This window comes from Ovis aries, chromosome 8 (assembly GCF_016772045.2).
Source record: "Ovis aries strain OAR_USU_Benz2616 breed Rambouillet chromosome 8, ARS-UI_Ramb_v3.0, whole genome shotgun sequence".
NCBI classification, from domain to species: Eukaryota; Metazoa; Chordata; class Mammalia; order Artiodactyla; family Bovidae; genus Ovis; species Ovis aries.
The window spans coordinates 47,090,009-47,104,657 of NC_056061.1; the positions used below are offsets into that span (position 1 = coordinate 47,090,009).

At 36.6% G+C, this 14,649-nt stretch overlaps 1 protein-coding gene across 11 annotated transcripts in view; it reads left to right on the forward strand.

Moving 5' to 3' along the window:
• The window catches only part of MAP3K7 (mitogen-activated protein kinase kinase kinase 7), a 74,076-nt gene that overhangs the window by 55,981 nt on the left and 3,446 nt on the right, over positions 1–14,649 (forward strand). For all 11 annotated transcript variants that reach the window (XR_009601624.1, XR_009601623.1, XR_009601625.1 and 8 more), the window contains 2 exons: positions 4,389–4,450; positions 5,128–5,243. Coding sequence is in view for 4 of the 11 variants with exons in the window: in XM_060419560.1 (XP_060275543.1) it covers positions 4,389–4,450; positions 5,128–5,243 (178 nt within the window). In the remaining 7 variants the exon portion in view is untranslated. The remainder of the gene's footprint in view (positions 1–4,388; positions 4,451–5,127; positions 5,244–14,649) is intronic.

Here is a 14,649-nt window from a genome sequence, read left to right on the forward strand (position 1 = left end):
CCTATTAATAAAATCCTAAAATAAAACATTAATAAAATATTTCCTATTACTACAATCCTAAAATAAAATATTTAGCAATAAATTTTAAAATATCTTTTTGACTACTAAGACAGAAACTACTTTTCCTCATGTGGTTCTCCCCCTACGTCCCCCATACTAAACCTGTATTTTGAAGATGGTTTGTTTGGGGATTTTTTAAGTAGGAAGATACTCTCTTCTTGATGTTTCAATCTGATTTTTTATTACAATCTATCCTTCTGGTAGTAATGATAGTAGTAAACTCTCATCTTTTGAATAACTAAAAACAAGATGGTAAAGTAATCATCTTCATCTCAGTGTTTTGTTTTAAAAATACAAGATATTGTGTACCTCGGTGAGAAAAAAAAATGTTTTTTTCTGACCTTTGACCTTTTGAATCATTTTTAACTGAGAGGGAGACTCATTTCAGTCACATAAATAGTCTGTTAAATAGATTTTTAAAGGCCTGTAAGAGTTATTAAAACTCCCCAACATGAATAACTTAACTAATCAAAATCAGAATATAAGAATTAAAATCTGTCTGTCTGAAGGTAGTAATGAAATAGTTTCATTATGGGTAACCAGGAAATTATGTGCCATAAGAAAATTAACTTTTCTTTAGCATTAAGAGGATACCTTGATAAATATGCAGAATATTCTTCTATGAAAATTATTTATATGTTATTGTGTCAGAGAGGGAAGATGATCTCTTAGACCTTGAAAAACTAAACCATTTGGGATTTTATATCAGATCAACAATGGAATTAATAATGGTGATTAAATTGAAATTGAAAAGTCAGCTTTCTGTCTTTACAAACTGAAATTCTGCTTATAAGTATTTTTAGATATTTGACATGGTATCGTCAAGTCCATAATGTAATTTCAAAAAATTAACTGGGTGGCTTTTCTCTGTGTCATGTAAGATAGAACTATATTTAGCTTTGGGTGTACTCCCTAGTTTTAGAAAGTTTAAATTTAGTGGTGGCAAAAACTCCTAAGTTTCACTCCCATCACAGCCCAGCCTCCGATTGCCCAGAACATTCGCCACTACTCAGCACATGTTTATCATGACATGCTTCTCCTCAGAAAGGGACAGGGAAATGATCTTGACAGATTTGACTGTTAACATTCAGGTAGTAGTAGCTCTTTTCGATTGACACATCCTTCAATGAGGGTGTACTTGCCCTGGCATCACAGCATTTGCTGGGTCTCCTCATTTCAGCCTGGACTAACCTAGACATCCCAAAGTGGGGCAGGTAGCAGATTCATGAGGGTAAAATCAAGGTTCTCCTACATCTCTCTCATTTAACTGCCGTGATTCCATTTCATGTGTTCTTCTACTTCCAACTTCCATCTCTTTTTATTCCTTTTCTGGAACCTAAAATACTGCAAAATACCAATAGCTAGACATCATACATAAGTCCAGGTTGCAGTATCAACTAAATTTCATCTCTGCTGTGAAATATACTATAAATGTATGGTTATTGTTTTTAAATAATTTTGAATATAATTATAGGTATTGAGAATCTGGTTTAAGTTTGTAAATAATAAAGTTCAGCTTTGCACTGTTTCTAAGAAAAATATTGATAATGAAGCTAACAGAATAAATTGTAGGGAAGAGACAGGTAAAACCTTTTTCTTTCAAGGCCCACTGACCAAGAAAAAAATGTAGAAGTGCATATGTTAAGTTAAAACAACCTAGTTAATTGGGTTTTTTAATTTAAAAGGGCAGCAGTTTTTTGTGTTTTTCAGAGGAAAAGAACAAAATAATTAATAATTGTAATGCATAGTGCTCTTGTAATACGGGTTTCTACTTCTGGTATATTGGGCATACCCAAGAGCAGCTAGTAAGAGAGATACTTGGATCCAGTAGAGGGTGCCACAGTGGTGAGGGGACACTCGCTCAAGAGATGGTCCTGGACCTAGTACTTTGCAAAGATTGAAACATAAATCATGCCCCATTTGTTTGTATTCTGATTAGAGTCATGGTACTGACACATTAAAAGTAAACTCATCATGGTATGTAACAGACTGCTACATTTACGGTATAAGCTGAGTATTTTACTAGTTATAGATAAGACCTGACATAGTCCATGACTTTTTTAAAAAAAATAGTGAGATTTATTATTTAGTCATAAAGCAGAAAGGAGAAGACAGCATTCCAGTTGAAGGGATCATATATTTAGAGAATATGAGATAGTGATGAGTTTCGTGTTTAAGAGACTGGACGAGAGGTTTTGCCTAACTTAACCAACTCAATATGAATTCTGATATTTAGGAAAAGAGGTTAGATTTGATCAGCAATTAAAACATTATAAGACAAACTTTCATGGAATAACCTTGCTGTCTTAAAACCAGAAAGTAAAAGTTGCTCAGTCATGTCCAACTCTTTGGACCCCATGGACTGTACAGTCCATGGAATTCTCTAGGCCAGAGTACTGGAGTGGGTAGCCTTTCCCTTCTCCAGCGGGTCTTGCCAACCCAAAGATCGAATCCAGGTCTCCTGCATTGCAGGCAGATTCTTTACCAACTGAGCTATCAGGAAAGCCTTGTAACCAGAAACTGAAAGCTGAATTTCAATTTTAAGTGAGAAGGTGAAATCTCACTTCTTGGATTCAGAGAACAGATGAAATTTAGTAAAGGACCTTAATTCCCACCATCAGAGGGCTTTAAAATTGTTTGAAAATAGCACAATCCTTGGACTTTTTTTTTTAACCCCAACAGTACTGTGAAACATTGATATGTTTAATTCTGAAATACATATTGGGGAAAGGGGACTGATTAAATATGATATATGAAGTATCAAAGATTTAAGAAAGAGTGATAAGAGTGGAAATATTAAATTAAATTTGAAGACACTTAATTTTTCCAGTAAGTTCAGAGGAAATCACTTAATAAGTTTAATTTTGTGAAAAGCAGTATTCAGTGGAGGCATTATTTGAAACTATTGTAGGGGGTGGGGAGAGGTTTCATCAGAGAAATAAAAGTATTTCTTGTTTAGCTGTTTCAAAAAAAAGCCTTTGCATTAGTATATGATTTTAGGGTAAAAGCTCTAAGGCAATACTCTTATTCCTTCTTTATTGAACTCCAGCACACAACTTAGCCACTAAACAACAGCAGCAGTTTAACATGACTTTTTAAATCTGAAATGTAAAGCTGAATATGTTACATTGCCCTGTTTTCCCAATTCTTCACCTAGTGTCAAAGACAATAATTAAGAAAGAAGAACCACTGCCATGTGTTGAGTCCTCCCCAGAGGCTAGCTAGCACTGCATGGTATTTCTTAAATACGATATCTCATCCGCTCTGAATTAGCTTAGCTTTTGGAGTCATTTGAAAACACATTCTCAGTGGCTTTAAAAAAAAAAAAAAAAAAACTGGAATATCAGTCAGCAGTAACTTAGGAGGTTATTGAACCATCTAACTGTCTTAGTTTTTTATTGTATTTGAGGAAGTGCCTGGATGTCTTCCTGACCTTGCCTTCATCTCTACCACTCTTTCCTGGAGTCTCTAGCAGAAAAAGAGTGAATAGCTCACTTGCTTAACTCGTTTATTCTCTGTTAATACTGGGGAAGCAGCTACTTCTGAAATAGGAAAGTCTATATTACCTCCCAGTTATCCTTCCTGCTCCTGGAAACGTATATACATGTTCATATTGGGAAGAGAGCGAGCCATGTTTCTCCAGCAAGTTGTTGTGGTAGTTTTACCTCTTTTTGAAATACAAACAAAACTTGTGTGTTCAGATATTTTGATAAATTGGCTGGTTGGTTATTTGAGTTAACCCATTTAATTGTTTTTTGACATGACATTAAATCACACTTTTCATGCTGTCCATGTGTGTAATACACTCCCATCAGTAACACCTCTCGTTCTCTGCAGTGATTCTCATTGGCAGGAGTGGGATGGACAGTTAGAATCTTTGCTAATTGAGGATGACCCACTGGAAAAGAATGTGCCTCTTGCTTTCCCCCTTTCCCTGTGAAGGAACACTGATAATTGCTGGAGTTGACATAGCCTTATAGTAAACTTAACGTGATCAAGGAGAGAAGGAATGTGAGGCTTGGTTAGGTAGAGTCCATAAGACTGAATTTAAAATATAAAGGTCCCATACGACTGTTTTTGATTTTAATTAAACAAGGGCTTACATGCTTTAATATATGATGTTCAGTTCATAGCCACCTTAAATTGTAGGCATGAGAGTATGGTTGTACGCTAATTATCTGTAATTGGATGTCCTCTGTTTACCTTTAGAAATAAAACATTACCAGTAGCAATAACTTTCTTCTAGGAAAAACAATCATCTGCTTTCTTGCTTTTTGTTTTTAATTATTTATGACAGAAAATAAATAAAACACATGCTGTAATTCCAGATACCAATGGATCAGATAATTCCATCCCAATGGCTTATCTTACACTGGATCACCAACTACAGGTAAAGGAGTACTCTCTCAGCGGTTTCCTTTTTCCCTTTTAGAGAAGTTTGTCTTTAAAGCTGGTGGTTGTGTTCTTATTTGTCATAGTGTGTGCATTTATTTATGCTTTCAGTTGGCCTCCTTAAACTTTTAAAAATCAAATTGAAATAATTGATTCTCAAGTCAGTGAGATTGCCAGAATCATATGTTTCTAATCCAACAATCACCTTAAAATACTCATATCTTTGTTCAGCTGCCAAGAATAGGTCTTGGCTCTTCATTGTTAGTGTATTAAAATTTAAAACTCATGTAAGCTCATTTCTCCTTAATAGATTTTGTGATACATTGGCATGTTCATGGTGACTAAAATATAAGTAATACACTTCTCTGCCTGAGTGTGAGAGCTGTAAACATCTTTCAGTATAATAAAGTTTGGCAACTGAAATGTAAAACCAGAGGTCAAGAGTACTGTAGTCATGGTTCAAAAGTTTGAAAACAGCAAGTATAAATTTAAGATCTGAGTTAACACTGACAAAAGGACACCGAGATTTTTCTAGGCCTGGTTTATTTAACGCTTATTTTTAAAAGATCATTGCTTCAATGCTATAAAAGGCTTATTACAGTCTCTGTCTTAACGCTCAAATAGATATTGAGATTTGATTTAATTATGTTTTTAACATTTGTGATTTATTTCCAGCCTCTAGCACCATGCCCAAACTCCAAAGAATCTATGGCAGTGTTTGAACAGCATTGTAAGATGGCACAGGAATACATGAAAGTCCAAACAGAAATTGCATTGTTATTACAGAGAAAGTAAGTATCTTTTATGAATAAAAGTAAATAATTGGTATTTTGAGTTTAAAATCTGCTAAGGTGCAATATAATCATAAGGGATTTGATTTAGGTCATACCTGAATGGTCTAGCGGTTTTCCCTACTTTCTTCAATTTCAGTCTGAATTTGGTAATAAGGAGTTCATGATCTGAGCCACAGTCAGCTCCTGGTCTTGTTTTTGTTGACTGTATAGAGCTTTTCCATCTTTGGCTGCGAAGAATATAATCAATCTGATTTCAGTGTTGACCATCTGGTGATGTCCATGTGTAGAGTCTTCTCTTGTGTTGTTGGAAGAGGGTGTTTGCTATGACCAGTGCATTTTCTTGGCAAAACTCTATTAGTCTTTGCCCTGCTTCATTCCACATTCCAAGGCCAAATTTTCCTGTTACTCCAGGTGTTTCTTGACTTCCTACTTTTGCATTCCAGTCCCCTATAATGAAAAGGACATCTTTTTTGGATGTTAGTTCTAAAAGGTCTTATAGGTCTTCATAAAACCATTCAACTTCAGCTTCTTCAGCATTACTGGTTGGGGCATAGACTTGGATAACTGTGATATTGAATGGTTTGCCTTGGAGACGAACAGAAATCATTCTGTCGTTTTTGAGATTGCATCCAGGTACTGCATTTCGGACTGTTTTGTTGACCATGATGGCTACTCCATTTCTTCTGAGGATTTCCTGCCTGCAGTAGTAGATATAATGGTCATCTGAGTTAAATTCACCCATTCCAGTCCATTTTAGCTCGCTGATTCCTAGAATGTCGACGTTCACTCTTGCCATCTCTTGTTTGACCACTTCCAATTTGCCTTGACTCATGGACCTGACTATTACCAAATTCAGACATAAATTGAAGAAAGTAGGGAAAACTACTAGACCATTCAGGTATGACCTAAATCAAATCCCTTATGATTATGCAGTATAAGTGAGAAATAGATTTAAGGGCCTAGATCTGATAGAGTGCCTGATGAACTATGGAATGAGGTTCGTGACACTGTACAGGAGACAGGGATCAAGACCATCCCCATGGAAAAGAAATGCAAAAAAGCAAAATGGCTCTTTGGGGAGGCCTTACAAATAGCTACGAAAAGAAGAGAGGCGAAAAGGAAACATATAAGCATCTGAATTCAGAGTTCCAGAGAATAGCAAGAAGAGATGAGAAAGCCTTCTTCAGCGATCAATGTAAAGAAATAGAGGAACAGAATGGGAAAGACTAGAGATCTCTTCAAGAAAATTAGAGATACCAAAGGAACATTTCATGCAAAGATGGGCTTGATAAAAGACAGAAATGGTCTGGACCTAACAGAAGCAGAAGATATTAAGAAGAGGTGGCAAGAATACACAGAAGAACTGTACAAAAAAGATCTTCACGACCCAGATAATCATGATGATGTGGTCACTAATCTAGAGCCAGACATCCTAAAATGTGAAGTCAAGTGGGCCTTAGAAAGCATCACTACAAACAAAGCTAGTGGAGGTGATGGAATTCCAGTTGAGCTATTTCAAATCCTGAAAGATGAAGCTGTGAAAGTGCTGTACTCAATATGCCAGCAAATTTGGAAAACTCAGCAGTGGCCACAGGACTGGAAAAGGTCAGTTTTCATTCCAGTTCCAAAGAAAGGCAATGCCAAAAATGCTCAAACTACTGCACAATTGCACTTATCTCACACGCTAGTAAAGTAATGCTCAAAATTCTCCAAGCCAGGCTTCAGCAATACGTGAACCGTGAACTTCCTGATGTTCAAGCTGGTTTTAGCAAAGGCAGAGGAACCAGAGATCAAATTGCCAACATCCGCTGGATCATGGAAAAGCAAGAGAGTTTCAGAAAAGCATCTATTTCTTCTTTATTGACTATGCCAAAGCCTTTGACTGTGTGGATCACAATAAACTGTGGAAAATTCTGAGAGAGATGGGAATACCAGACCACCTGACCTGCCTCTTGAGAAATCTGTATGCAGGTCAGGAAGCAACAGTTAGAGCTGGACATGGAACAACAGACTGGTTCCAAATAGGAAAAGGAGTACGTTAAGGCTGTATATTGTCACCCTGCTTATTTAACTTCTATGGAGAGTACATCATGAGAAACACTGAAGCACAACCTGGAATCAAGATTGCTGGGAGAAATATCAATAACCTCAGATAATGCAGATGACACCACCTTTATGGCAGAAAGTGAAGAGGAACTAAAAAGCCTCTTGATGAAAGTGAAAGAGGAGAGTGAAAAAGTTGACTTAGAGCTCAACATTCAGAAAAGGAAGATCATGGCATCTGGTCCCATCACTTCATGGGAAGTAGATGGGGAAACAGTGGAAACAGTGTCAGACTTTATTTTGGGGGGCTTCAAAATCACTGCAGATGGTGACTGCAGCCATGAAATTTTAAAAGACGCTTACTCCTTGGAGGAAAAGTTATGACCAACCTAGATAGTATATTCAAAAGCAGAGACATTACTTTGCCAACTAAGGTCCGTCTAGTCAAGGCTATGGTTTTTCCAGTGGTCATGTATGGATATGAGAGTTGGATTGTGAAGAAGGCTGAGTGCCGAAGAATTGATGCTTTTGAACTGTGGTGTTGGAGAAGACTCTTGAGAGTCCCTTGGACTGCAAGGAGATCCAGCCAGCCCATTCTGAAGATCAGCCCTGGGTGTTCTTTGGAAGGAATGATGCTAAAGCTGTAACTCTCGTACTTCGGCCACCTCATGCGAAGAGTTGACTCATTGGAAAAGACTCTGCTGCTGGGAGGGATTGGGGGCAGGAGGAGAAGGGGACGACAGAGGATGAGATGGCTGGATGGCATCACTGACTTGATGGACACAAGTCTGAGTGAACTCCTGGTTTGGTGATGGACAGGGAGGCCTGGCGTGCTGCGATTCATGGGGTCGCAAAGAGTTGGACACGACTGAGTGACTGAACCTAACTGAACTGAAGGTGCAGTATTGTTTAAAGACATGAAAACCATAATTCTTAGTATTAATCATGAAGTACATTTCTCATGTGGAGCTTTTCTCTATGTTTATGTTTTTTTATCTTCTTTTTTATTTTTTTATTAACGGATAATTGCTTTACAGAATTTTGTTGCTTTCTGTCAAACCTCACCATGAATCAGCCATAGGTATGCATATATCCCCTCCCTTTTGAACCTCCTTCCCATCTCCCTCGCCATCCCACCCCTCTAGATTGATACAGATCCCCTGTTTGAGTTTCCTGAGCCACACAGCAAATTCCCATTGGCTATCTGTTTTACATATGGTAATGTCAGTTTCTACGTTATTCTTTCCATACATCTCACCCTCTCTTCCCCTCTCCCCATGTCCATAAGTCTGTTCTCTATGTTTGTTTCTCCATTGCTGCCCTAATTCTTCAGTGCCATTTTTATAGATTCCATATATATATGCATTAGAATACCATATTACCTTTCTCTTTCTGACTCACTTCACTCTGTATAATAGGTTCTGGGTTCATCCACCTCATCAGAACTGACTCAAATGTGTTTCTTTTTATGGCTGAGTAATATTCCATTGTGTTTATGTACCACAACTTCTTTATCTGTTCATCTGTCAATGGACGTCTAGGTTGCTTCCATGTTCTAGCTATTGTAAATAGTGCTGCAATGAATGGGATACATGTGTCTTTTTCAGTTTCGGTTTCCTCAGGGTATATGCCTAGGAGTGGGATTGCTGGGTCATATGGTAGTTTTAGTCCTAGCTTTTTAAAGAATCTTCTATGTTTATGTTTTTTAAACACCCCTGGCTAATTTTCCATGTACAACTGAACTCTTGACTGAATTTTATTATATTAGCAAGACATAAGGGAAATAAATAGGTGCTCTTAACCATGTATTTTATGTCCTTAGAATTTAAAAGTTAAAAGCTATTTAGATTTATTGGTAAACGGATTTATTGTCCTTGGACACAGGTAAAGTAATTTGATTTACTAATGTTTAGTTGTGCTTTATCTTAGAAACATTTTGGTAGATATAGTCTCTCCAGGTGTATGTTTCAGAGAGTAGAATGACTATATTAGAGGGCTTTATTTCATCTCTGAGTGTTTTTCTGAGGAGTTCAATAGTCACAGGTTGCTCTGGGAAATAGACTACTTTTCTCCCCTTTTAAAGAATTACAGTCCCATTTCCATTCTTCTCTACTAGAGATTCTTAAGAAACAATGTTTCCGTTTTCTTAAACATGACCTTCATGAAATTTTACTCCTTTGACACTGATTTATGGTGGTATTTTCAAGAAGGGAGAAAAAGGGTTTTTTCACAATTTTCTAATACAATGATTTTGAATTCAACTTAACATTTTAAAGGTAAAGCTAAATAGATTAAATATTAAACTGTGTGAACTGTAGAATAATGGAATTTTGTCACACTTTATGTTAAGGAAAAAAGCTATTTCTTATGTCACATGTTTAATCTGTACTGAAAGAGGAATTCTATGCTGGAGGAAAAAAAACAGGATGAATTGAGGGACACTATAAAAAATATGGCAGTTTTAATCTTTTTTTTATTTATTTTAATTGGAGGTTAATCACTTTACAATATTGCATTGGTTTTGCCATACATCAACATGTATCCACCACAGGTATACACATGTTCCCCATCCTGAACCCCCCTCCCTCCTCCCTCCCCATACCATCCCTCTGGGTCGTCCCAGTGCACCAGCCCCAAGCCTCCAGTATCATGCATTGAACCTGGGCTGGCGACTCATTTCATGTATGATATTATACATGTTTCAATGCCATTCTCCCAAATCATCCCACCCTGTCCCTCTCCCACAGAGTCCAAAAGACTGTTCTATACATCTGTGTCTCTTCTGCTGTCTCGAATACAGGGTTATCATTACCATCTTTCAAGTTCCATATATGTGCATTAGTATACTGTATTGGTGTTTTTCTTTCTGGCTTACTTCACTCTGTATAATAGGTTCTAGTTTCATCCACCTCATTAGAACTGATTCAAATGTATTAATGGCTGAGTAATACTCCATTGTGTATATGTACCACAGCTTTCTTATCCAGTCATCTGCTGATGGACATCTAGGTTGCTTCCATGTCCTGGCTATTATAAACAGTGCTGCGATGGACACTGGGGTACATGTGTCTCTTTCAGTTCTGGTTTCCTCAGTGTGTATGCCCAGCAGTGGGATTGCTGGGTCATAAGGCAGTTCTATTTCCAGTTTTTTAAGGACTCTCCACACTGTTCTCCATAGTGGCTGTACTAGTTAGCATTCCCACCAACAGTGTAAGAGCGTTCCCTTTTCTCCGCACCCTCTCCAGCGTTTATTGCTTGTAGACTTTTGGATCACAGCCATTGTGACTGGCCTGAAATAGTACCTCATTGTGGTTTTGATTTGCATTTCTCTGATCATGAGTGATGTTGAGCATCTTTTCATGTGTTGTTAGCCATCTGTATGTCTTCTTTGGAGAAATGTCTATTTAGTTCTTTGGCTCATTTTTTGATTGGGTCGTTTAATTTTCTGGAATTGAGCTGCTGGAGTTGCTTGTATATTTTTGAGATTAGTTGTTTGTCATTTGCTTCATTTGCTATTATTTTCTCCCATTCTGAAGGCTGTCTCTTCACCTTGCTTATAGTTTCCTTTGTTGTGCAGAAGCTTTTAAGTTTAACTAGGTCCCATTTGTTTATTTTTGCTTTTATTTCCAATACTCTGGGAGGTGGGTCATAGAGGATCCTGCTGTGATATATGTTGGAGAGTGTTTTGCCTATGTTCTCTTCTAGGAGTTTTATAGTTTCTGGTCTTAGATTTAGATCTTTCATCCATTTTGAGTTTATTTTTGTGTATGGTGTTAGAAAGTGTTCTAGTTTCATTCTTTTACAAGTGGTTGACTAGTTTTCCCAGCACCACTTGTTAAAGAGATTGTCTTTAATCCATTGTATATTCTTGTCTCCTTTGTCAAAGATAAGGTGCCCATAGGTGCGTGGATTTACCTCTGGGCTTTCTATTTTGTTCCATTGATCTATATTTCTGTCTTCGTGCCACTACCATACTGTCTTGATGACTGTGGCTTTGTAGTAGAGCCTGAGGTCAGGCAGGTTGATTCCTCCAGTTCCATTCTTCTTTCTCAAGATTGCTTTGGCTATTCAAGGTTTTTTGTATTTCCATTCAAATTGTGAAATTATTTGTTCTAGCTCTGTGAAAAATACTGTTGGTAGCTTCATAGGAATTGCATTGAATCTATAAATTGCTTTGGGTAGTATACTCATTTTCACTATATTGATTCTTCCGATCCATGAACATGGTATATTTCTCCATCTGTTAGTGTCATCCTTGATTTTTTTCACCAGTGTTTTATAGTTTTCTATATATAGGTCTTTAGTTTCTTTATAGATATATTCCTAAGTATTTTATTCTTTTCGTTGCAATGGTGAATGGAATTGTTTCCTTAATTTCTCTTTCTATTTTCTCATTATTAGCGTATAGGAATGCAAGGGATTTCTGTGTGTTGATTATATCCTGCAACTTTACTGTATTCATTGATTAGGTCTAGTAGTTTTCTGGTGGCGTCTTTAGGATTTTCTGTGTAGAGGATCATGTCATCTGCAGACAGTGAGAGTTTTACTTCTTCTTTTCCAGTTTGGATTCCTTTTATTTCTTTTTCTGCTCTGATTGCTGTGGTCAAAACTTCCAAAACTATGTTGAATAGTAAAGGTGAAAGTGGGCACCCTTGTCTTGTTCCTGACTTTAGGGGAAATGCTTTCTATTTTTCACCATTGAGGATAATGTTTGCTGTGAGTTTGTCATATATAGCTTTTATTATGTTGAGGTATGTTCCTTCTATTCCTGCTTTCTGGAGAGTTTTTATCATAAATTGATGTTGAATTTTGTCAAAGGCTTTCTCTGCATCTATTGAGATAATCATATGGCTTTTATTTTTCAATTTGTTAATGTGGTGTATTACACTGATTGAGTTGCGGATATTGAAGAATCCTTGCATCCCTGGGATAAAGCCCACTTGGTCAAGGTGTATGATCTTTTTAATGTGTTGTTGGATTCTGATCGCTAGAATTTTGTTAAGGATTTTTGCAACTATGTTCATTAGTGATATTGGCCTGTAGTTCTCTTTTTTTGTGGCATCTTTGTCAGGTTTTGGCATTAGGCTGATGGTGGCCTCATAGAATGAGTTTGGAAATTTATCTTCCTCTACAATTTTCTGGAAGAGTTTGAGTAGGATAGGTGTTAGCTCTTCTCGAAATTTTTGGTAGAATTCAGCTGTGAAGCCGTCTGGACCTGGGCTTTTGTTTGCTGAAAGATTTCTGATTACAGTTTCAATTTCCATGCTTGTGATCGGTCTGTTAAGATTTTCTATTTCTTCCTGGTTCAGTTTTGGAAAGTTGTACTTTGCTAAGAATTTGTCCATTTCTTCCATGTTGTCTGTTTTATTGGCATATAGTTGCTGATAGTAGTCTCTTATGATCTTTTGTATTTCTGTGTTGTCTGTTGTGATCTCTCCATTTTCATTTCTGATTTTATTGATCTGATTTTTCTCTCTTTGCTTCTTGATGAGTCTGGCTAATGGTTTGTCAATTTTATTTATCCTTTCAAAGAACCAGCTTTTGGCTTTGTTGATTTTTGCTATGGTCTCTTTTGTTTCTTTTGCATTTATTTGTGCCCTTATTTTTAAGATTTCTTTCCTTCTACTAACCCTGGGGTTCTTCATTTCTTCTTTTTCTAGTTGCTTTAGGTGTAGAGTTAGGTTATTTATTTGACTTTTTTCTTGTTTCTTGAGGTATGCCTGTATTGCTATGAACTTTCCCCTTAGCACTGCTTTTACAGTGTCCCATAGGTTGGGGTTGTTGTGTTTTCATTTTCATTCATTTCTATGCATATTTTTATTTCTTTTTTGATTTCTTATTGTTTTGGGGTGAAATGTCTTATAGATATCAGTTAGGTCTAACTCGTCTATTGTATCATTTAAAGTTTGCATTTCCTTGTTAATTTTCTGTTTATTTGATCTATCCATGCTTGTGAGGAGGGTATTAAAGTCTCCCACTAATTATTGTTAATTTCCCCTCTCATACTTGTTAGCATTTGTCTTACATATTGCGGTGCTCCAATGTTGTATGCATATATATTTATAATTGTTCTATCTTCTTCTTGGATTGATCCTTTGATCATTATGTAGTGTCCTCCTTTGTCTCTTTTCACAACCTTTGTTTTAAAGTCTATTTTATCTCTTATGAGTATTGCTACTCCTGCTTTCTTTTGGTCTCTGTTTGCACGGAATATCTTTTTCCAGCCCTTCACTTTCAGTCTGTATGTGTCCCCTGTTTTGAGGTGGGTCTCTTGTAGACAACATATATAGGTGTCTTTTTTTTGTATCCATTCAGCCAGTCTTTGTCTTTTGGTTGGGGCATTCAGCCCATTTTCATTTAAGGTAATTATTGATAAGTATGATCCTGCTGCCATTTATTGTTTTGGGTTTGAGTTTATACACCCTTTTTGTGTTTCCTGTCTAGAGAATATCCTTTAGCATTTGTTGGAGAGTTGGTTTGGTGGTGCTGAATTCTCTCAGCTTTTGCTTGTCTGTAAAGCTTTTGATTTCTCCTTCATATTTGAATGAGATCCTTGCTGGGTACAGTAATCTGGGCTGTAGGTTATTTTCTTTCATCACTTTAGGTATGTCTTGCCATTCCCTCCTCGCCTGAAGAGTTTCTATTGAAAGATCAGCTGTTATCCTTATGGGAATCCCCTTGTGTGTTTGTTGTTTTTCCTTTGCTGCTTTTAATATTTGTTCTTTGTGTTTGATCTTTGTTAATTTTAATTAATATGTGTCTTGGGGTGTTTTGCCTTGGGTTTATCCTGTTTGGGACTCTCTGGGTTTCTTGGACTTGGGTGATTATTTCCTTCCCATTTTAGGGAAATTTTCAACTATTATCTCCTCAAGTATTTTCTCATGGTAGTTTTAATCTGTTTTAAGTACTTTAAGAAATGTTACTAGTAAATTTTTGTTGGAGAGCCTTTCATTAATTATTCAGTTGTTTCTAGTAGGGCCCCTTTAGGAACTAATATATACTATCGTTTAAATAAAAGGCACTTAAAGAAGTTTATCAAGCTGTAAAAGACTCTGGTTTTTCTCAAAAATAATTGCAAGTGTGGTACTTTGTATTCATTTCATTATTTTCAAAGTAGGAAATAGATTTAAGTTAGATAGCACCTATTTTAATTATCTTGCCAATGTTTTATTAGCTACCACTGCATTGTAGTTGAATAGAATTGTGACTTCAACTTTGCATATGAAAACGGGAATGTGAAAGTCAAATGTGAATGATTAAAACTTCCAAGGGTTACTTCCAAGTGTAGCCAGAGTAAGCTCTTCCCAGACTTTTTTCTTCCTTCCTACATACAAGGGATAACAAATGAAATTTTCTGGAA